Source organism: Ursus arctos, unplaced genomic scaffold, assembly GCF_023065955.2.
Source record: "Ursus arctos isolate Adak ecotype North America unplaced genomic scaffold, UrsArc2.0 scaffold_16, whole genome shotgun sequence".
In the NCBI taxonomy this organism is placed as follows: Eukaryota; Metazoa; Chordata; class Mammalia; order Carnivora; family Ursidae; genus Ursus; species Ursus arctos.
The window spans coordinates 27,190,478-27,215,178 of NW_026622830.1; the positions used below are offsets into that span (position 1 = coordinate 27,190,478).

The 24,701-nt window shown below is 45.6% G+C and overlaps 1 protein-coding gene across 1 annotated transcript in view; it reads left to right on the forward strand.

Moving 5' to 3' along the window:
- The first annotated feature begins 1,917 nt into the window (after positions 1-1,917).
- The window catches only part of PSMF1 (proteasome inhibitor subunit 1), a 41,898-nt gene continuing 19,114 nt past the window's right edge, over positions 1,918-24,701 (forward strand). The window contains exons 1-5 of the mRNA XM_026503193.4: positions 1,918-1,979; positions 2,083-2,226; positions 9,153-9,305; positions 11,016-11,098; positions 21,732-21,917. Coding sequence (XP_026358978.1) covers positions 2,098-2,226; positions 9,153-9,305; positions 11,016-11,098; positions 21,732-21,917 — 551 coding nt within the window. The 5' untranslated portion in view covers positions 1,918-1,979; positions 2,083-2,097. The remainder of the gene's footprint in view (positions 1,980-2,082; positions 2,227-9,152; positions 9,306-11,015; positions 11,099-21,731; positions 21,918-24,701) is intronic.

The window sequence follows — 24,701 nt, forward strand, 5'->3', positions numbered from 1 at the left end:
GGCCACATGCAGTATATCTCAGGAGTCCATCAGCTTTAGCACCCCCCCCCCCCAGAGGGTGGTCCACATACCTGCACTCTACGTCAGGCCCTCAGCTCGAATCTCTGCAAATGGGGTTCAGGCATCTGGGCGTCCCACAGGAGTCCCAGGAACACGAAATGTGGAGTGATGTGGGGCAGCTAACAAAGTGAGCACCGAGCTGCAAAAGGGATGAGACTGGCCCAATTAAGTTGAGCTCATACCAATAATTCATTCACTCGGCGTTCAGTAAGTATATACTTGAGCCAGGAAAGCACTCGGGTATACCTGTGCACAAGACAGACATGGTCTCTGCTCCCTTCTCACAGTCTAGTGAGAAGACGGTCATTAAATAAGCAAACGAAGAAATACCTGCTATAAGGTCAGGTTACGATGAATGCTTTGCAGGAAAGAAAGCAGGATAAGGAAGGGATTAAAGGGTAGATGAGGTTATTTTGGATGTGCGTTGGGGAAGCCGTCTGCTGAAGCCAGGAGGAGGCGAGAGAAGGAGTCACTTAAAATGAAGGAGCAAACCATGCAGATGTTTGGGGGAAGAGCATTCTGGGCAGAGACAGCAGTACATGCAGAGACCTGGAGAACCAAACATGTGGAAGAGGGAACCTGGTTAGGAAACTACTGCAATAGTCCAAGTATGAGATGCTAGAGGATCAGACCAGGGCGAAGGCTTTGGAGGCCGTAGGAAGTGGTCTGATCCAGAATACATTTTGAGGTTAAAGTTGACTAGCTTTGCTTTTGGATCAAATGTGGGCATGAGAGGATGGAAGTCAAGGTTATTGCAGCCAGGAGTGCAGGGGATGAGGGAAAGGTTGGAGGAGATGATGTCAGAGGGGTGAGTGGGGGGAGGGCACAGACCATATGCACATGGTTTCTGCAGACCACGGGGAGGACTTTACTTTCCCTGAGTGCGATGGAAGCCCTGGGAGGGTTTTAAGCAGAGGAAGGATGTCATTGGCTTGTGTCCTAACAGAATCTCTAGATGCAGAGTGCAGAACAGGCTTGAGGAAGACAGAGATGGACTAGGGTGGTTCGGAGGCTGGTGCAGGCATCCAAATGAGAGATGGTGGTGGCTTGCCATGCGGTGCTGACTGGGATGGGAAAACTAAATTAATTTGAGCAACAACAAGTGAGTTTTGAGAAACGTGTTGAAGAAATAATAGGCGGTAAAAAAAAAAAATCACGGAGACAGGCAAATAAATGATTGAAATTTGGCAGTGAATTAGGAGCCCCCGCCCTGGGAGCAGCAGCTGAGTCTTCCTGGAGCAAACGGCTTCAGTTCTCTGAGCTGGTTTTGTCATGTGCAAAATGGGGATGATAATGGGGCATACCTCACAGAGTTGTTGATAGGGTGCTGTAAAGGTTCTGGCACAGCATCTAACACACAATAAACGTTACCCTGGGAGCCAGACTGCTAGGTCCCAGCACCAGCTCTGCCACGCACTGGCTGGCTGTGTCATCGCGGTCAAATTCACCCCTCTGTCAAAAGGGCTATCATTAATACCAACTTTATAGGGTCGGGTCGTGAGGATTAAATTAATGAGTACAAGTAACGCATTTAGAATAATGTGGCACGTACGTGCCAGCTGCATACGTGCCAACTATTATGAATATATTTTAGCCATATCTTATAAACTCTTCCCCCGCCAGCGTATGCCCATCCCGTTCTGCGGATGGGAGGTCTGTGGCTCAGAACAACGTGGCCTCTCCCTGCGACCTAATTTAACATCCTGTCTGTGGCGGGCCCTCCAACTACCTGGAAAAAGGAGATTACTGCTTTAAAGAGCCCCGCCCCGCCCCGCCCCGCCCCGACTGCCGGCGGCCTGGCGGAACCTTTAAGTGCCTCGCTCCAGTTTCCGGCCGGCGCATTCGCGCTACTGAGCCGGCGCTTGGAGCTACTTCCGGCGGCCGCGCTCCGCCCCCGGGCGTCTCCATTTTGGCCGCAGGTGGGGCGAGGCCTGGGCGGGCGGAGTAGCGGAGGGTAGTCCTCAGCAGTCGCGGAGCCGAGACGGCTTACGGCACTGTCTCCCTTCCTTCCTCCGCCCGCAGGAGCCGGGGGCGCACATGGCGGGCTTGGAGGTACTGTACGCGTCGGCGGCGCCGGCCATCACCTGCGCGCAGGACGCGCTCATCTGCTTTCTGCACTGGGAGGTGGTGACGCACGGCTACTACGCCTTGGGTGTCGGCGACCAGGTACTCCAGAGAGCCGGCCTGGGGCCAGGGTGGTGGGGGTGAGGTGTCTTTTTTCCCGATCCAAGGACCGGAGCTCTGGGCAGAGCGCCTGACGCTGCCCCGCCCGAGTCCCGGCGCTGGGGCTCCTGGCACCTTTGGTTTGGTTTGCGGGTCGGGGAGCTGCTCTGCCGGCCCGGCCCAGCGTCCCTCAGAACAGAGCCGGGGCAACAGGGTTTGGAAACCGGAGGACAGAAGCTCGCTTCAGCACGGCCTAGCTGTCTCCCAGGCCAGGATCGTGTGGACCTGACACTGAGACGGGGCGTAGCTCCCCTGAGCACTCCTCACCTGCCTGAACTCCACCAAGCTCCTTCCCACACAGCGTCGGGAGGGGAGGGCGGTACTCAATACTGTACTGGGACATCCACCGGATAATCAGAATCCAAGCACGCTTATACGGGTGAGCTCTGATCTGTTCAGCCCCACTCAGGGACGCTTTCTTCACTCCTCAGCACGGGCCCAGAGAGCACACACACCTTTCACCTTTTACTGAAGGGCCCAGTGCAGCCCACTCACCGTGTCATACCCAGCTCAGGTTCTGGGAAACAGCCACCATCCCGCACCGCCCCCGCCCCACAGGTACACCCCTGCACCCCGGATGTGAGAGCCAGCTAAGGTTACCTCCCCAACAGCTGCCCCTACAGGGTCAGCCCCTCCTGCTCTCCCACCCTCAGGCTCTGCCCCTCCGAGCTGGGGGAGCTGGGGGCCTTGTCGCCTTGTCATCACACCCGCAGAGCCCCAGGACTGCTGGGCACTGCCTACTGCATAATTCTTTGGGGGAGCCTTTGTTCATCTTCCCTGCCCCTTCCCTGTGACTTTCACCCTCTACATCATCCTGCACGTTAGCTTCCTGTGAGAACTGGGCCTGGCCCCCTTTCTGCCCCTTCAGTTCTCTTCTATTTCATCAGAGAAAATACGGTCCCAGCCACACACCGCACATACACGCAGGATTCCTAGCCTGACCCTCACTGTTCCATTCTTCTCATCCCCAGAACCTAGATCAGCTCTGGGGAGTAGGGCACCTCACCCTTTGCATCTCTTATGGTGAGGTTTTAACCTTACTCTTATTTGTAACTGCTTCAGATCTAACTCCCTAATTCTTTCTTAGTTTCTCAGATGTACATCTGGCGTCTTAAGTTTTCCTCTCCTGACACAGAGCTTTAAGGATCCCTCCTCAAACACAGTTTACACATCCTGAGCCCTGAGAGCCAGGCACTCCCTTGCACTCCCTGGCTGCCCCATTCCTTTGTCCTTTAGAGCAGTGAGCAAGACCACCACCCGCTCTCACACTTAATGCCCACCAACAGGAGTCACATCAGAAGGACAAGAACTGTCATGGATGTCTGGCTCCTTTTTTTTTTTTTTTTCTGTCCCAGACCTCAAGTATCTCACAGGGACCCCAGATACACCCTTAGTATCCCCCATCCCTACCCCCCTCCAGGCTCACACGTACTTGTCCCCTCGTGTGGAATCTGGGACTGGATGTAAGGCTGGAAAAAAGGGGGATTCACACACACACCTGGAAACAGGAACCACGTTTTCCTCCCAGATAGCTCTGTTCTTGGCCTTTCTGTCCATCCTGCACTGCATTCCACTTACTCTGCCTTTCAGGCCTTGGGACCCGGTGGAGATGGCATCTCCACCCACGAGTGTTGGGCTCCCTCTCCAGTGTATAGTGTCCCCAACAGAAACTTCATGTTTCCTCACTTGCCCCACTTCACCTTTCCAATCCTGAATGACTCTTTCACTTGCCCCTGTCATTTCATTTCAGCTTTGCCTAGGAGGTCCAGGAAGCTGATGTATAGAATGGCGTGGAGTGCAGTGGGATTGGAGAGGGGAGGAAGACTTACCTGGTCCTGCCCTTGGGGCTCGTCCATGGGCTCTCAGTTCCCCCTGTCCTTCAGATCTTACGGGTCTGCCCTGCTCTCTGCCTCTCCTCATGGATCTCACCTTGTTTACTCCCATCTAGCTATTTCTGCTCTGACATAGTTGGAATCTCTCCCCCCAGAACAGGAACTTGTTACTGAGGGCCTGTGCAACTCCGTCTCTTCTCCCCATTTCACAGGGACATATCAACACTGCAGGTCTGCTCCCACCACTCGTCCTTTCACACACCTGTCCAAAGCTCTGAGTTGTTCTAACAGCTTAGGGACATCAGTTCATATAGGTCATTGCCTCCTTTGGTATCATTCCCTTGCCAAATACTCTGGGCCTCAATTTTTCAGGTGAAATGTGCAGAAAGAATACAATCTCATTTTAATACTGGTTTAAAAAAAATAAAAGATCCTTGATTGATTCCTAAAGGTCCACCTAATTCCACTCTGTTCATGCAGGCCAGAAAAAGATGCGGGCCCCAGATGTCTTGCTGGAGGCCAGGGAGAGTGGGGAGGAGGGTTTTGAAAGGCACTGCCCACTGTCCATGTGTCCACCCCAGAGCTAAATCATGCGTGGCTTCTGGGGCTCGGTGTTTGTATTGCTCTTTGGTGTGTCTTTTTGCTTCTGTGCCCTTTCCCTGAGCTCAGGTTGCACTTGTCCTCCTCTGACTTCTGCTGAGTCAACTTCCATGGGAGGAGAAGCCCTTTAGAGAGGTATCTATTAGTTTATTTAAGAGCGGGTTTAATTTTCTGGCCTGGGACCAGCAGACTCCACTGAGACCAAGAGTGTTTGCCGTACTCAGAGAATGTTTATGTTGCCTCTCCAGCCACCTCCTGTGCCCCATCCTTGTAGGGGTGATGAGAGAGGAAGTTCCCAAAAGTATGTGCTTCGTCATATAGTATATTAACAGTTAACTAGAAAGCTAAATTGTCTTTCTCTTGTTTTTTGTTTTTTTTTGTTTTAAGATTTTATTTATTTATTTGACAGAGAGAGAGAGAAAGAGAGTATGCACGCAAGCAGGGGAACAGCAGAGGGAGAGGGAGAAGCAGGCTCCCCGCCAAGCAGGGAGCCTGATGCAGGGCTCGATCCCAGGACCCTGGGATGATGACCTGAGCCGAAGGCAGACGCTTAACCATCTGAGCCACCCAGGCGCCCCTTTCTCTTTGGTTTTATCTCTTCTTGTGCAGGGCAGTTGTGTATGTAAAACTCGGTTAGAAGAGCAGTGAGGCCACTGGCTTCAGTAAAAATCCAGTATTTGAATTTGGATTACTTTTTTGGAGTCAGTACCACTCCTAAGAGCTTTACAGAGGTGTCAAGGTGGTTAGGTGGCAAGGGGTTTAGAGAAGGCTATAGACAAAAGTTCGAGAATTTGGTTTTCTGTTGTAGGAATCTAAAGGTTATGAGAAAAGAGAGGAAATGCCCAAAATGATCTGTTTGTGTTTCTTTGAGTGCGTTTTAGCCCAGAGACCCAGGGGTGAACTCATGGCCACTGAAGAATGCTTCCATCCCTAGGATGTTGCCTAAGTGGACAGCCATCTTTACTTTCTTGGGGCCAGTCTAGTGGATCTGGCTGGGAAAACTCTCCAGCCATAGACCGAGCAACCAGGAGCTCCGAATGCCAAACCCAGCTCTGCATCTGACTTACTGTGACCTTAGGCAATTCTCAGCCCCTCTCAGTCCTTAAATTTTTCATCTGAGGGTATTAAACTACACAGCCGTGTGCTTTGGCTACTTTCCAGTTGCAGCTTTCTGGAGAGCCTGATATTTGAGGTCAGGACCTAGAACACAGTTGAAATGCCAAATTTGGCCTGATATCACCAGGGCCAGTCCCTCGGTCCCACCTGTTTTCCCCATATCAGGGCAGCCCTTGGGCCGGGACCTTCAGTTCCCCTGCAGCCGGCGTGTGGAAGATTGAGCAGACTAGATTATCTATATTCCAAGGAAAGATTCGGGTGGGTTAAATGCTGCATGTGGAAGACATACATATAAATTCACAGGCCTCTGACAGAACAAAGACAAGGCACATTATCAAAATCGTAGCTTCCAAAGTAAACCTTAAATCCACTAAACCTGTTACAGGAAATAGACCCAGTTGGAGGTGAGGGATTGTTTCTTTCTCGCTTGGGAGACTGGTTTCTTTCGTTTCACTTTTGTTTTTCCTTACTCTGGTTTCTTTGCTTCAGGCTTGTGAGTTTCTTTGTCATCCAGCCAGCTTTTAAACCATGCCAGTTGCAACATCTCGAATTGTATTTGGGACCACTTCCCCCATTGGATTCCTGAGCACCAAGGGTAACTAAAGAGGAGAGGCCCATGATTCTCTGTTTTTTTTTTTTTTTTTTTTTTTAAGATTTTATTTATTTATTCGACAGAGATAGAGACAGCCAGCGAGAGAGGGAACACAAGCAGGGGGAGTGGGAGAGGAAGAAGCAGGCTCATAGCAGAGGAGCCTGATGTGGGGCTGGCGATCCCATAACGCCAGGATCACGCCCTGAGCCGAAGGCAGACGCTTAACCGCTGTGCCACCCAGGCGCCCCGATGATTCTCTGCTTTTGGCCTCCCATTGTTCTTGGTGTGTGTAAGGGCTGCGGGGATGGACCTTTGTCTTCTGCTGTTCTTCATCTTTGGTCCAATTCCTCCCACCGTATTCTCCTGAGTACAAAGCTTCCCAATCCACTTGCTCTGTGTTTAGCCGTATAAATAGGTATCTGTGAAAAAAATACATGGATTATTTTTGTGTGTTTTAAAATTTTTTTACATAAATGATACCAGGCTGTAAATTTCATTTTTTCTTAACTTCTAAAAAAACTAAGTTTTTTATATATATGTATGTGTGGGTATATATATATGTGTGTATATGTGTGTATACACATATATATAAAAAATTTCTCCAAAGTAGGCTCCATGCCCGGCGTGGAGCCCAACACGGTGCTTGAACTCATGACCCTGAGGTCAAGAGATCAAGACCTGAGCTGAAATAGGAGTCAGGCTCCCAATAGACTGAGCCATCCAGGCACCCCTGAAGTTACATTCTTCAAGTTATCATTTTAAGTTACGTTTTTTACCTTTATCGGTGATGCTACAGTTTGATCTAGTTTGTTCCTTCTAACTCCTATATAGTATTCCACTATGAGCGTATTTTTTCATTTCACCTCCACTTTGGTGTTCATGACAAGGCTATGGTGAAGATTCCTTGTCATGTCCGCTGTGCCTTTGTGCACCGGGTTTCCTCCAAGAATGGAGGTTTGGGGTCAGAGGGTGTCTGCTTACCTGAGCACGCCACATGCTGCCGGACTGCTTTCCAGAGGATTTGCAGCAGTGTTAAGTGGCCAACCACAGTGTCTGAGGGTCCCCATTGTCCCCACACCCACGTGAACGAAGACTAGAGAAATGGATAAAACCGGTGTGGCATGGAACCTCATCATTTCAACCTGCAGTTGTCTGAGTGGTGGTCAAGTTGAACAGCCCTCTGTATACTGTTATCTGCTCTTTCTTTTGCTTGTTCCTATTTTTTGCCAGTTTTTCAAATAGGTTCCCAATTTTTATTGTTCATTTTCGGGGCATTCCCTTAATGTGCTAGTTATTCGTTCTTTTTCATCTGTAGCCACACAAACATCTCATCCTAGCCTGTGGCTGCCTGTTAGTGTTGCCATGTCTGTTGTTGAACAGAAGCTTTCAATTTGGAAAGTCTCAAAGACAGTGCTTTTTTTGTTTTTGGATCTTAAGAAATCTTTCCCCATCTAGGAATCACTTGATTACTTTTTCCTATGGAAATGCTTGAAAACGATTTCTCAAACTTCAGTGTGTAAAAGGAAAGTCCTAGGATGGTTTAAAGGAAAAAGAAGAACTCACAACTCATTTTTACAATGCATTTTTACACCTCACAATGCATTTCTACACCCACCAGGTGGGCAAAAATTTTAAAATTAGACGGTGGCAGTGTTGCCGACCACATGGAACTACAAGGACTCTCATAGGGTGTTGGTGGAAGTGTAAATCAGTACCTCTTGGGAAGACAGTTTGACTTTATCTTATAGATTCAAAGTTCTTTTCCCACACATACCCTATAGAAATTCATCCACCTGTGTACTAGCAGACGAATACACAGATGTTCATAGCAGCAAGCCTGTACACAGCCCGCATAGGCATTCACAAGCGAGTGTGTACCTGGCAGCATGCGCGTACATGGCCACACTTTAGTTGTGAACTGTGCTGCAGTGGAGCGCTGTATAGTAGACTGTATGTGGTCAAATGTGTTGACACAGCGAAATCTCACAATATCGAATGAAGAAGGAAGCGATAAAGGTGATGCCATTTATATAAATTCAAACACATGTGAAGCCATATATTTTTAGGGTTGTATGTATAGTAATACAGCTATAAGGAAAAGTAAAGACCTTTTAAAAAATACAGAGTAGCGATGACCTGTGAGGGGAACAAGATTCATTAGGAGTACCCTACTTAAGGCTTTGGCAGTGGCGGTGTTCTGTTTCTTAAGCAGGTGACACACAGGTGTCCACTGATGTTTTATCTTGTACCTGTGCTCCATTTGGTGTGTGTATGAAAATTGTTCATCATTTTTGTGAAACCACTACAGTAGTCGGGAGGGGAATACACTAGAATCTTTACTTTTTGTCAACACTTCGGTGATCCTCCTGCAGATGGTCCAGGTTCTGAACTTAGAAAAACACTGTATGAGAATTTCACGGTATCGCTTCAGGCGATTGGCCTTATTTTTGGCAGGGGGGTGGAGAGGACATTCTTATCAAACCAAGGCTGCAGATTCTGGTCAGGTTCCAATACTGTGTCACGAAGGCAGTCAGCTACAAGGGAGGGAGCACTGGAGCAGGAGTCCAGAGACCAGGTCCCAGACCTCTAACTTGGATGTTTTATTTCTCTTGACCTCTGTATCCTCATCTGTGAAATGAGGAAGTGGGATTAGGTTACCTGCAAGGTCCTTCGTAGCTCTGTGTTGAGCTCTGAAGATCTTCCTCCTCTCAACCCTCATGTCTTCTCAGCCAGGCCCCGATGATAAGAAATCAGAACTGCTGCCGGCCGAATGGAATAGCAATAAAGACCTGTATGTCCTCCGGTATGAGTCTAAGGATGGGTCCAGAAAGCTCCTTGTGAAGGCTGTCACCGTGGAGAACAGCGTGATCATCAATGTGCTGGTGAGTCTCAGGGACATGTTGGCATCTGCTGGTGGGAGCGGACATGGGGGTCGCCTTTGTGCAGCCCACTCAACAGTTCGGAGCGGGAGCCTTAAATGTTTGTGAGGACTTTACCCAGTGACCCTACTTTTGGAACCAAGACAGGAATCCTCCATATAGAAAAGCTTTGTGCTCAAAGATGTTCCTTCACATTCTGGTATTACCAAGGGAGGGACTTCATCACAGGGGAATGATTACGTAAATTAGGGTAAATCCTTTCGGTGACAACAGGGACGGAAAAGAGCTTACTGGAGGCCCAGGGGGCTACTTTTAGTTCTTCAGATAAGCCTCGCTCCCTGCTATCGTGGCGCCCTTACATTTCTCATTTCCAGGGATGGAAAACTCTTCCCCACCACCGTGGGCTGCCTCACATACACCCTTCTCCCTTCAGCCCCTGCTCATTCCTTCTCATTTTTCACTTCCTCAAAAAGTATAATCCTGACTACCTACTCTCACCTGCCAGAAAAATCTAAATTATGCCTCTCTACTTCATTTTATTTTCCTTGCTGGTCCTTACCACAGTTTGTAATTATGTACTTAGTTGTCCTGTGGTTTGTCTGTCTTCCGCCACTGGACTGTAAACACCCCAAGGGCAGTGACTCTTTTGTTAAGTTTCTCCTGGTTGTCCCTGTGTGTTCATATAAAGGCAGCATGCAGTCTGTATTGCACTGTGCCTGGCTTTTTTCTCTCAATATATTTGGGGGTCTTTACATGGGAATGCATATAGATATACCTTATTCATTTTAACTACTATTTAGTATTCTGTAATACCAGAATTTATTTATCCCTTTTTGGTTTTTTCCCCCTTATTTAAATTCAGTTTAGTTAAACATACTGTATTGTTAGTTTCAGGGGTGGAATTCAGTGATTTATCAGTTGTGTATAATATTCAGTGCTCGTTACATCAAGTGCCTCCTTAATGCCCATCACTCAGTTACCCCATCCCCCTACCTCCCCTCCAGCAACCCTCAGTTTGTTCCCTATAGTTAAGAGTTCTTACGGTTTGCCTCCCACTCTGTTTTTATCTTATTTTTCCTTCCCTTCCCCTGTGTTCGTCTTATCCGTTTCTGTTTCGACCAACATTTAGATCTTGTATCAGACAGAGTTCTTAGTTATAAATAACAAAATTCCCTCAAGTTAAACAGATTTGGTTTATTACAAGAACTGGGATAGCCATTGAATTGTTGGAAGGGCTAGAGAAATAGGTTCAAGGCTGGGCTTTCAAGACAGTGCCTCAAAACCACACCATGGAAATCACTGCTGTTGCCACTGCCCAGGTATGAGGTGCTGACTTAGGCTACAGGCCCTCGAGCCCCTTCTTGTGAGCCACCGATGCCTCTGCCGCTCCCCTTGTTAGCAAGATGTCTGCGCCTTGCTGGGTCTGCTTTTCCATGTTGCCCACCTCCAAGTCAAAGATGTGCATCCATGTGGCACCTCAGTTACATGCCTGTGGCCAGGCTACAAAAGAGCCTGGGAAGTAGGTTTACTGGGCTCTGTCTCAGAAAGGCAATATTTCTAAATCAGAGCAGTCCCCAAGCACCGGAAGGGTATTTCGCGTATTACAGACATTCCTGGTGTGTTTCTTTGTGCATGCGTATTTCTTTAACTTGACTATTTAATTGTTATTCTCCCAAATGTCCCCAGTCTTGTTTTCTGTTTTCATTTTTCTAGGAAAGTGGGTCACAGCAGGTATCAGATTTGACGCTGAATTTGCATGATTATATCGATTCAGAACACCTGGCTGACTTCCACAGGTACTTCTAAGTGACGGCTTCTCCCTGGGAAAAAGAAGAGAGAGACAGTGGAATGGGGTGGAGAAGTCCAGAGAGTCAGGAAAAGTTAATAGAATGATCTTTGTCTCCTGGGCATAGTCACTTCCAGTACTGTGTCATGAAGGCAGTCAGCTATAGGGGAGAGAGCACTGGAGCAGGAGTCCAAAGACCCAGGTCCCAGACCTCTAACTTGGACATTTTATTTCTCTTGACCTCCATGTCCTCATCCGTGAAATGAAGAAGTGGGAGTAGATTATCTGCAAGGTTTAAATTCTCTTTTCTGTTTTTAATTTATTTTAAGAGAAGATTCACAGGGGAAATGCCACGTGAAGTAAAATGGTAGAAGCGAGAGTCCACAAGTGCTGCGGTGGCTCCAGGGGAGATGTGGAGTCAGGCCAGTGGGGTCAGTCACAGTAGGCTCCTGGAGAAAAGGTGTGCCTACTCTGGTCTCCACCTCCAACATTTTTTAAAAAATGAACTTAATTTTTTAGAGCAGCTTTAGGTGAACAGCAGAATCGAACAGCTAGTGCAGAGAGTTCCTGTGAACACCTCCCCCTGCAGCCACCCCCACACAGCCTCCACTATCAGCATTCTGTGCACTTGTTACAACAGAAGAACCTGCATCAGTACACATTCTCACCCAGATGCCGTAGTTGACATTCAGGTTTACCATTGGCAGTGTGGGACTATGTTTACCTTTTTTTTTCCCCTAAGATTTTATTTATTTATTTGAGATAGAGTGAGCGAGCAAGAGTGCACAAGCCAGGGGTGGCGGGGGGAGGGGGCAGAGGGAGAGGAAGAAGCAGGCTCCCCGTTGAGCAGGAAGTCCAACATAACGTGGGGCTTAATCCCAGGACCCTGGGATCGTGACCTGAGCTGAAGACAGACCCTTAACCAACTGAGCCACCCAGGCGCCCCGAGTATGTTTGTATTTATAAGAACCTGCCATACCGTCTTCCATAGTGGCGCTACCGTTTCACGTTCCCACCAGCAGAGCCTGGGAGTTCCTGTTGCTCCACATCCTTGTCAGCATCTGGTGCTGTTAGCTTTTCAGATTTGGCCATTCTGATAAGCGTGTAGTTTTAATTTACAGTTCCCAAATGACATACGGCTTGGGGCGTCTTTTCGTAGGCTTATTTGCCATCTGCATATCTTTGGTGAGGTGATTGTTCAGGTCTCTGGCCCATCTTTTAATTGGTTTGTTTGTTCTCTTACTGTTGAGTTTTAAGAGTTCTTTGTATATTTTGGGTAACGATCTTTTATCATATATGTGTTTTGCAAAGATTTTCTCCCAGTCTGGCTTATTTTCTCATTCTCTTGACTTTTTATTTTGAAATTTGTGAACCCACAGAAGAGATGGTTTGCAGAAATGACGGTGAACACCCATGGATCTGTCACCTAGATTTACCAGTTTTTAACGTTTTGCCAACTTTGCCTAGTGTTTCTGTGTGCTTTTGTGTTCTTGAACTACCTGAGAATTATCTCCAGACTCTGTTGAACTTTTACCCCTAAATAATTCAGCAGTATCTCCTCGTTCCTATGAGGGCGGCCTCCGATGTGACCTTGACACAGTTCTCACACTTGGGAGACGTAGCGAGGGTACAGAAGCATCCCTTAATACACAGCCCATGTTGGTGTTGCTGCAGTCATCCTGGGGTCTTTTGGTTTTTTGGTTTGAGGGTTCTTTCTTACCCAGCCAAAGATCCCACAGTGCATTTATTTTCGTGGCTCTTTAACTCCCTTTAATCCAGAACAGTTTCCTAGATGTTTGTGTTCCCTGGCCTTGGTAGTTTTGAAGACTCCAGGTCAGTTATCATGTAGAATGTTCAGATTGTTCCCTAGTGATCAGGTTGATTAGGTTCTTTGCTCATCATCTGATTCAGACTGAACATTTTTGACAAGAGCATTGCATCGGTGAGGCTGTGTTCTCAGTGTCTCACGTCAGGAGCAGACGTCTGTCTCGTTGACTGTGTGCAGTTTGATCACTCGGTGGTGTCTGCCAGCTTTCTCTCTCGTAAGGGCGTCTGTTTTCCTTTGTGTTTAATAAGTGATCTGTGGGATTATACCAACAGACCATGAGTACCCTGCTTCCGAGCAGTCTTCATCCAGAGGTCTTGGCATCGATTGATGATTCTTGCCTGAGTCTGTTACTACAGTGATAACTGTAAGACAGTAATTTTCTATCTTAATCATTCTTTCTACATTTATCAGCACTTTTTACAAAAAAAAAAAAAAAAAAAGTTTTCTATTCTTCCTGTTCCCTTTATTTTTTAAAATACCAGTGTAGACTGAAGGATTCTTTCGTTTTCTAAGTTATGGTCCGTTTCTGTCATTCTTTGGATGCTTGAGTTGTTCCAGAGTTGACCAGTGGGAACCCTTTTAGGCTGCCTCCTTTGTCCTTTTGACATGTCGCCATCATTTGTAGAGTGTTTCATACTTTCTGACACAGTAAGATGTTCCACCTTCACCTTGTAAGTTTCTTGCCCCTGCCTTGAAGTCAGCTGGTTTTCTGAGGAGCCATGATTTCTGTTAGTGGGGAATCATATTTAAAAACCAAAATCTGGGCCTTGAATGTGCTCGTTAATAGTAAGGATGCCATTGTTTTCAGGCCCTTTCAGTGAGGGAATAGAGCTTGGAATCTTTTTCCTTAAAGTCTTTTCTTAAATTTTAAACTGATGCTTTCATTTTTAATCTAACAGCATGGGATTCTTACTCTTTTATTCTGTACTTCAGCTCTCTTCTGTGGTGAGAACTCCGACTTCCAGTGGCATCAACATGTGTACTCATTTGTTTGATCCTAAAATACACACATAGTTGCTGACCTGCTACATCAGGATCAGCGAAGAACAGATCAACCAAATAAAGTTTCAGATACAGTTTCTTTCCAGTTCTTTTTATTCAGCTGTGTCCCACTGAGGACGTATATAGCCCGAGTATTTACGTTCAGAGGGTACTTAGTTGAATGCTTCTTTTTCCATAAGTGTAATGAAATTGTTACATGGTTAGGCCCAAATATTTCCACTTTATCCCATCGTAGGGGCTTTTTTGCCATCCTCATTGACCTCCTTGGTTTTAGAGGAAGCCTGGCATCAGTGTAAATTCACAGTCATCAGAACTGCCTAGAAACCCTGTTGCATTTTATTATATCTAATCAGGAATAACCATTTTGAACCCATTCCACTCCTCTCAGGCTTGCATACCATCTGCCTCCATGATTGAGGCCACCCCTTTGTCTCTGCCCCCGTTCCGTGAAGCCTTTATGTGAAGAGATCCCTACTTCTGCTCCAGCTCATCACCCTTCAGTTGATTTCCCACGTAGTAGTCAGACCAGCTTTTTTAAAACATAGTCATGGTTGAAACCCTGGCTTGAAATCCTTCAGTGATACAACCTCACATACATTAGGATGGCTACTACCAAAAAAATAAATAAATAAATAACAGAAAATAACAAGTGTTGTCCAGGATGCAGACAGATTGGAATCCTTGTGCACGGTTGGTGGAAATATAAAAAGGTGCAGCCACTATGGAAAACAGTGTTGTGGTTCCTCACAAAATTAAATTACCATATGATCCAAGAATTTATACCCAGTAGCATTGAAAGCAGGGTCCAGAGTAGATATTTGTACATTCACATTTATAGAAGCATTATTCACAATAGCCAGAAGGTGGAAGCCATGTAGGTATCCATGAATCCCTAGAACAGATGAATGGATAAACAAAATGTAGCATATACGTTCAGTGGTATACATACAATGTGGTCTCTACCTCCATCAATTCAGCTTTAAGAAGGAAGGAAAAGCTGGACTTATGCTTCCACATGGAATAACCTTGAGGACATTAAGCTAAGCAAAATTAACCACTCAAGCAAACACTTTATGATTCCACTTAGATACCTATAGTAGTCAGATTCATAGAGATAGAAAGGGAAATAATGGGTGCCGGGGGGCTGGGGACATGGAGAATGGGGAGTTATTGTTTACTGGGTACAGAGTTTCAGTTTTGCAAGATGAAGAGTTCAGAAGATGGGTGGTGGTGGTGATTGTGCAATAATCTGCATGCTTAACAGCACTGAGCTATACGCTTACACGTGGTTACACTGGTAAATTTTAAATGTATTTTCCCACAATTAAAAAAATTTTTTACACTGAAAAATACTCAGACCCCTCCAGTGAATGTTGGTTGCTCTTAGGATAGAGAACAAAATCCCTGATGAGGCTTAAAGCCTAACCCCTGCCACCCTGTCCCCCTTGGTTGCTGTGCCTTGGCCACTATGCCACACTCCCCCCCCCCCCCCCCCCCCCGTGCCAGGGGCACTCTCCCCAGCCTCCTCACACAGCCAGCTCCGGTTCTTCCTTCAGTTCCCATTGAAACATCAGTTCTGCAGAGAAGCCTCTCCTGCCCCCGCCCCCACATTTGAGGTTTTGTAACACCATCTTAAACATTTAACAAGTGGGTATTTCATGATTAGAGCTGGTCTCCCCCACCCTGGCCTGTGAGCTCCTTGAGGGCAGGGCCTGGGTCTGTTCTGCACATAGTGGGCCATGGAATGGAGGGAAGTGAGGCCAGCCCGGAGCAGCAGCCAGAGCTGCCATTCTGGGTGCTGCCCACTCGCTGACCCCCGCACCCCTGAAGTGGGTGAGGAGAGGACGTGGAGCCTTTCTCTTGACGTCTTCATTCTGGAATTGTATTGCGGGAGAAGGCGATGAAACCTGTGGAGGAGCCCAGGTCCTGGGGGGCTCTACGTGCTCAGGACAGCATTTAGTCCCCTTAGCAGTACTGAGGGAAACGGTTTCAGTGTCGCCATTTATTTATTTTTAAAATACATTTGTTGGGGTTTTGTGCTGGGGGAGTGTTTTGTTTTGTTTTTTGATGACTGTGAAATGCGGAACCAACAGTACTACCTCAGAGTGCTCTGAGAACAAAACGAGATGTCGGCCCAGCATCTCAGGGCCGGGTGCCGCAGCTCTTAGTAAACATACAAAGGGGAAAATCTCTCATCACCGGGAATCGTCTCCATGGAAACTGAGGCTCTGAGAGCTGGGGTATGGATCTGCCTCCTGATCATCAGGCCCGCCCTCCCTGCTCTGTCGTACTGCCAGCGACACTGAACTGCCTGTCTCCAGTCACCTTGCCCCATCTAGCCCTGCTTGTCAGGTCATCATGGCGTGTCTTGTCCACGCTAGGTGGGAGTGTGTGCCCCTTGGTGAGCAAACTCTGATTTGCTAAGGAGTATAAATCCGTTCCTTTCTGCCGTGCCCCTTCTGTTTCTGGCCTTGAAGGATGACAGACTACAGGCTGACTTTTGCTGCTACCAAAATAGCAGTGCTACTGAGGCTTAGAAATTGTGCAAGAACTTCAGACCTGAGTTCTGCAGATAAACACGCATCCTACATAGGGAGATCGGAGGCCTCCCAGCTGTTTCACACACAGCTCATCTGGCTGAAAGGAAAGAAGATTTAGATTTACCCCTTCCACCCAACTTGGTCAGGGAAGCAGCAAGGCTCCATCTCACAACCCTGTGATCATGACCTGATCCGAAATCAAGAGTCGGATGCTTAACTGACTAAGACACCCAGCTGCCCCCATAAGCGTCCCTCTTAATGCCCTTTTATAGCCACACCCACTATCCCTCCCCATCCCTAGCCTCCCTGGGAACCACTTACTCTCCATCTCTAGAATTTTCTTACTTCACAAATGTTAAGGGACTCCTGGGTGGCTCAGTCGGTTAAGCATCTGCCTTCAGCTCAGGTCATGATCCCAGGGCCCTGGGATCGAGTCCTGCATTGGGCTCGCTCCTGCTTCTCCCTCTGCCTGCCACTCCCCCTGCTTGTACTCTGTCTCGCGCACACACACTCTCTCTCTGTCTCTGACAAACAAATAAAATCTTCTTTAAAAAAATCTCTGCCTTAAAAAAAAAAAGTAAATGGAATCACACAGTATGTAAGCTTAAGCTTATGGGATTGGCTTTTCTCACTCAGCATAATGCCCTTGTCACCCACCTGAGTTGCTGCCTGCGTCAATAGTTTGTTCCTTTGTAAAGTTAAATAATAGTTCCTGGTATGGGTGCACCACTCCTTGAAGGATATCTAGTTGTTTCCAGTTGTTTGCTATTACAAGTAAAAGTGGTATGAACATTCAGGTACAGGCTTTGTGTGGACATAATTCTCATTTCTCTGTGGTAATTGCCCAAGAGCACAATGGCAGTTGCATGTTTAGTTTTTTAAGAAACTGCCAGATGATTTTCTAGGATGTCTGTATTGTTTTACATGTCTACCACCAGTGCATGAGTGATATCCTTTCTCTGCGTCTTCACCAGCATTTGGTGTCACTCTTTTTCATTTTAGTTATTCTGATAGATATGTAGTATTATCTCATTGTGGTTTTAATTTGTACTTCCCTAATGGCTAATGATGTTGAGCGTCTTTCCAGGTGTGTATTTGCCATCCATGTATCTTGTTCGGCAGAGTGTCTGTTCATGTCTTTTGCCCATTTTCTAACGGATTGTTGGAGGTTTTTTACTGTTGTATATGTGAGAGTTCTTTATATATTTTAGATGCAAGTCCTTTCTTAGATGATGGCTTATAAATGTTTTCTCCCAGCCTATAGTTTGTTTCTTCATTCTCTTAACAGGATCTTTCACAAAGTTTTTAATTTTGATAATATTTATTTTATCAATTTTATGGCTCATGCTTTTGGTGTCAAGAATGCTTTTCCTAGCTCTAGGTCCCCAAGATTTCCTAAGCTTTTTAGAGTTTTATATTTTACATTTAAGTCTGTGGTCTGTTTTAAGTTACTTTTTATAGAAGGTGTGAGGTTTAGACAGAAGTTCATTGTCTTGCCTATGGATGTCCAATTGCTCCAACACCATTTGTTCTTCCTTCCTTCGTTCAACTGCTTTTGCAACTTTTTCAGAAGCAGTTGTCTGCACTTATGTGGGCCTGTTTTGGGGTTTTCTATTTTTTCCCATTGATCTTTATGTGTGTCCCTCTGCCAGTATCACACAGTTTTGATGACTGTAGCTACATAGTAGACCTTAAAATTGAGTAGAATGATTCCTCCCACTTAGCTTGTCAAGATAGTCTGAGCTATTCTAGGGTCCATGCCTTCCTGTACTAACTTTAGAATAAGCTTGTCTGTGTCAATAAAAACCTTGCTGGGAGTGGCATTAAGCCTATAAATCATTAAACCTATAATGGGGAAAATTGACATTTTTACTGTGAACATGGTATATCTCCATTTAAGCCTTCTTTCTTTCTTTCATCATCATTTTGTAATTTGCAGCACGTAGATCCTGACTATGTTTTTGCTGTTTCTTTTCTGGAGGAGGGGCTGATTATGAATTGTGTTCTGCTGTTTGTTTTCAGATATTCGTTGTTAGTATATAGAAATGCAGTTTTTTTGTGTGCTGATCTTGTATGCAGTCACCTTGCTGAACTCATTGTTCTTGGAGGGTTTTTTGTAGATTTCTTGGGAATTTCAAGGTAGACTATTATGTCATTTGCAAAAAGGGAAGTTTTATTCTTTGCTTTCTAATCTGTATATTTTTTCCTTTTTCTTATTTATTGCTTTATTGCAATGGCTAGAACTTCAGCGTTACGTTATTTAAGAGTGGTGAGAGAGAACATCCTTGCCATGTTCCCATTCTGAGGCAAAGTATTCAGTCTTTCATTATTTTTATTACTATTTTCATTCAATTTCTGACTTTATTTACTGGATTTGTAACTGATAGTTGTTCTGAAAACTTATTTAGTTAATATATATAAAGGACTTAGAACAGTGCCTGTCACATAGTAAGCGCTCAGTAAATATTAGTTGTTGTATCATTATTGCCCCATATACATGAGCAGCCTTGTTCTAAAACTCAATATTTAAAGTCCCAAGTATGTACCACCAAAACCATATAGGAATACAGTCCATATTTGCCACTTTTACCTGCCCAGTGGCTTCCCAGTTAAAGGGAAAAAAACTTAATTTGTTAGACTTTTGCTTCTATTCCCATTCCAATAAACCTTAAAAGGGGGAAAAAGTCATAGATCAACTTTTGTTCCCTCCTTCCCTACTCCCAGGTCTCTCCCTTTCACTTAGCTTCAGAAATATCCTCCAGTCAACTCAGGTCTTTCATTATTAAGTATATTATTGTGGGGTTTTTTTTGAAGGTTTTTATTTATTTGAGAGAGAGCGAGAGCACGGGCTTACAAGCAGGGGGAGCAGCAGGCAGAGGGAGAGGGGGAAGCAGACTCCCTGCTGAGCAGAGCGCCTGATGAGGGGCTCCATCCCAGGACCCTGAGATCATGACTTGAGCCAAAGGCAGACGCTTAACCTACTGAGCCACCCAGCCGCCCCTATTAAGTATTTTGTTAACGATAGGTTTTTGTAGGTGTTCTTTATGAACCCCAAGAGGTTCCCTTCCGTTCCTAGTTTGTTGAGAGTTTTTATCATGAATGGATTTACATGTTAGATTTTGTCAAAGCATTTTCTGCATGAATTGATAGGATCATATGATTTTTCTTAGCTTATTGATATGGTAAGGATTTGTGAATTGTCAACCAGCCTTGCATACCAGCAGTGAATCCTGGGGTGTATGATTCTTTTCATATATATATATATATATATATATATATTTTTTAAAGATTTTATTTATTTATTTGACAGAGATAGAGACAGCCAGCAAGAGAGGGAACACAAGCGGGGAGTGGGAGAGGAAGAAGCAGGCTCATAGTGGAGAAGCCTGATGTGGGGCTCCATCCCAGAACGCCGGGATCACGCCCTGAGCCGAAGGCAGACGCTTAACCGCTGTGCCACCCAGGCGCCCCTCTTTTCATATATTTTTAAATTCAGCTTGTTAGTGCTTTGTTGAGCATTTGTACATCCAAGTCCATGGGAAATGCAAGTCTGTAGTTTTGTTTTTTGTGCTCTCTTTTGTCTGGCTTTGATGTGAGGCAATCCTGGCCTCATAAAATGAGTTGGGAAATGTTTCTTCCTCTCCTATTTTCTGGAAATGACTATAAATTGGTGTTAATCCTTCTTTATGTGTTTGGTAGCATTCTCCACTGAAATCATCTGGCTCTGGAGATTTCTTGTTCTGGGTGCTTAACTATGAATTTTGTTACCGTAGTAGAACTCTTTAGATTATCGTTTTTATTGTGGCTGAGTTGTTAGTTTGTGGTTTTTGAAGAATTGGTCTGTTCTCCGTTGTTGAAGTTGTTGTTAGCATTCTCTTATTATCCTTGCAGTGACAACACATGTGTTGTAATATCCCGTGTCATTCTTGATATTGGTGATTTGTGTCCTCTCTTTTTGTGTTTGGCAATCGTGCTAGAAGTTTGTCCATTTTATTTATTTTTTGGAAGAACCAGGTTTTTAAAATTAATTTTCTCGCTCATTTTCCTTTTTTTCTCTTTTATTGATTTTTCTTCTTTATCATTTCCCTACTTCAGCCTTGCTTCAGGTTTAATTTGCTCTTTTTCTAGGTTCTTGAGGTCAGAATTTTGATTATCGATTTCTTTCCTCTTTTCCAATGTAAGCATTTGATGCTATGAAGTTTCTTCTCAACACTGTTTTAGCCATAGCCCCACATTTTTTTCTAAGATTTTAAAATTTATTTTAGAGAGAGAGAGTGCACAAGTTGGGGGAGGAACAGATGGAGAGGAAGAGAATCCTAGGCCCGGCCTATCAGGGAGCCCAACGCAGGGCTCGATCTCACAACTCTGAGATCATGACCTGAGCTGAAATCAAGAGTCGGCCATTCAACCGACTGAACTACCCAGGCACACCTATCCCACATATTTTAATATGTTATATATTTATTTTTATTCAGTGTTTTGTATTTTTTTTCATGTCTTCCTCTTTGACCTAAGCGTTATCTAGAATTGGGTTGCTTAATTTCCATGTATTTAGAGACTTCTATTTTGATGTTTAGTATGATTCCATATGGTCAGAGAACATACTCTGTACAGTTTCAGTTTTTTTAAATTTGTAAGATTTGCTTTTTGGCCCAGGATATGGCTCATTTTAAAGCCAGATTTTAGGAATTCTAGAGCACTGCCCACTCATTGCTACCTCCGCCTACCTCAACACCTCAGCTACAGCTCACAGTGCTTGGCTGTCACAGGCAGAGAAGAGAGGCCCAGCGCAGCCTTCCAAGGACTCTGAGTTGGTGACAGAGGTGGACCTTGAGACCCCAGAGCCCTGCCTACCTGGACCAGGAATCTGGTTCATCCTCCCCAGGGAGCCTTGGCCGTTCATGACCCTTCCCATGACATGTGATGAACACACAATGAGGCTGAGGATAGGGTTGGGCAGGTACAGAGGAGTAGCCAGTCCAGGCCCTGTGCCCCTGCACCGTTACCTCTTTCTAATGGGGTGGTAAATGAGGAGGGGCAACTCAGATGCCTAAGAAGCTTAGGCCCAAATCTCGGAGACGACACCGGGCTGTTGCCCCCCTCACACAGGTCCGCCGGGCGGCCCGTTCCCACCCTTGCAAACAGTCCACGCGCAAAGCCAAGAACTGTCGGGGCTGCCATTGCCGCCGCCGTCGCCGCCGCCGCTGCCAGAATAGTGTATACAGGGCTGCCAGCCAGGTGCAAGCAGTTGACACCTCATCTCCTTCCTACAGGACCTACAAGAACAGTGAGGAACTTCGGTCTCGCATCGTGTCTGGAATCATCACACCTATCCATGAGCACTGGGACAAGGCTAGTGTCAGCAGTCCCCACCGGGAGTTTCCACCTGCCACTGCCAGAGAGGTGGACCCCCTCCGGATTCACCCACAGCACCCGCACACGAGCCGGCAGCCTCCCTGGTGAGTACAGAGCCCCCAGCGGGCAGCCAGCCCATGCTTCTGCAGGTTTCTAGCCATAACCATCCTGCCACTTGGCCCCCTCTCTGGCCTCCGTGCGTCTGCGACAAGTTGTTAGAGTCTTGGTGAATAGAGACGTTTAAGTGGAGCAGTGAGTTGGTATGACTCCTAGTCACCCTAGCTACCCAGCTTCTTCAGGTTGCAAGGACCTGGGCCACGCATTTCACAGAAGTACTTTCCCAGAGGGGATGTAGGCCAACTGTCTTGCCTGTTTCATGTCATTCATGGTAGTCATCTAAACTCTTGGACAGCTTCAGAACTTTTCCAGAACAGCATGGGGTATGACCATGTCTCATCCAAGATCTTAGCAGGTTAGGGTGGCAGCATCTACGACAGGAGACTTGTGCTCTGAGGGAGGAGACAAGAACCAGCGGGAGACCTTAGTGTCTGGCTGAGACAGAGCTTCCCAATTTGGAGTCCCCAGTGTGGTAGTAATGGGAGCCTGGGGGTTCACTGTGGGGCCGTAATAAGTGAGTGTTCACTGCCATTGTTATTTTATCCTGTTTTCCAGTTATAGATCTTTGATTAGTTAAAAAATGGGAAATTAATTTATTGCAATAAATAATAATTGGTAAGTCTCTTTGGCACTCTTCAGAAATCCTGTGGGGAGGCTGAATAATAAAAAGTAGTTGAAGGGTTGGGGACAGCTTGTTTGATCTAACGTCCTTATTTTATAGACAGGAACAGAGACAAGATGGCCTGCCTGAGGTCACCAGCCACTAATAAAGAGGCAGTTCGGGTGTCAAATCCCAGTGCAGTGCTCTGGCTGTGATGTAACCAGAGTAGGGTGGCAAGATTTAAGAACAAGCCCTGGACCGCAATCAAGGGGGTTGGAGTGGATTTTTATCCCTTCAGTAGATAGTAATTCTCAGCTCTCTCAACCTCGCTGCCCATGTTGACACAGATGCTCTGTGAGATCTCCTTTACTTCTCCTGGAGTGAAACTCCTAGGTAACCTAAGCGAGTGCACACTTCAGAAGGGGTCCGTGCAAAGTCCTAACCATGATATGAGTGAGAAGTAGGGAGGGGTTAGCGAGACGGTGTTTGTTTGTTTGAGCATGTAGATGCCTGAGCACAGTTACACTGGAAAACATAGTCAGACGTTTGCACTCGTGTATGGAATTATGTCGAATGTGACAGTCACGAAAGCTGGCGTATACAGATGTATTAGAGCACAACTCAAATATTATAAACTGTATTGCTGTTACTAACATGACTTTTCTGAAATGATGAACAGTTCTCAAGACAACGGCAAACGAAATATTAGATGGACAGTGTCTCATTTGACGGGTAATTTATGAAGGTTTACACCTCCCTGAATACCTAACAAGACTTTCACAAATTGTGTGGGATGCAGGCCATTCTTCTAATGTAGAATGCATCATGTGGAACGTGCAGAGTCGCTGGCGTCTGCCTCGAGTGCTGGGAGGACCCTCCAGCTCCCATGGCAAGCAAAGGTCCCTCCGGGGCTTCCCCAGTGGCACCTGGAGGCTCTGCCACCCTAGCTAGGAATCGGACCTGGAGTTCATAATTGTGACGACAAAAATTCCTTGCCTGGGAAGAACTGAAAGAATAAAAAATAACCATGTTGCAACTTCTCCTGAGATACTGTACCTAGGCACCAATCATCAGTGTTTGCTGAAACCCTTAGGTAATAGGTTGATGGAGAACTTTATAGTGAATAGGTCAGGCTGATCACACCTGAGCCCGTAGATCAGTCTTAACACTGAAAATGGGATAGCCGGACATTAAGTGTCTCCTATGATGCAGTAGTAAGTACGCAGCAGCCTGGATCAGATCTAACTCCCACAGTACAGGAAGCATGAGGGATAGAAGAACGAGTGAAATAGATGCATGAGCATACATGTATTCCAGCCAAAACTGGAACGTGAACATTTTTTAACAGGATAAATTAACCTTGTTTTCATTGTCAGATAAATGAATGGCATGAGGGAAAAAGGGAGAGTGGGGCTCTTATTAAGAGAATTATACCAACTAAATATAGTGTTGGACCTTGTTCGGATCTTTGGGGCCCTGATACCAAAACCAAAGACCTCACAAAAAAACTACAAACTAATATCCCTTGTGAATATAGATTTTAAAATCCTCAACAAAATACTGGCAAAACAAATCCAGCAACATAGATAAAGGATTATATACCATGACCAAAAGAATATCCCGGAAATGGTAAAATAAGTTCGTGTAATATACCACATTAATAGAACAAAGGACAAAAACCACATGTTCATTTCAATAGAGAAAAAGCATTTGACAAAATCCAGCACCCTTTCATGATAAAAGCATTTAGCAGTAGGAGTTTCTTACCTCAGTAAATAGCATCTGCAGAAAGCCCACAGCTAATATCCTACTTCATGGAGAAAGACCGAGTGCTTTCCCCCTAAGATCGGGAGCAAGACAAGAATGTCTTCTCTTGTAACTTTTATACAATATCATACTTGAGATTCTAGTCAGGACAATCACTCGAGAAAAAGGAAAGGTATCTAGATTTAAAAGGAGGATGTAAAGCAAGCTCTGTTTGCCGATTACATGAGATCTTGTATATAGGACATCTGAAGGAATCCCCTAAAAAAACTTTTAAAATAAGTAAGTTCAGCAGTGTGACAGGATACACAATCAAAAAATAAAAATCAATTGTATTTCTGTACGTTAGCAATAAACAATGTGAAAATTAAGGAAATGATCCCATTTGTAATAACCCCCAAAAGAA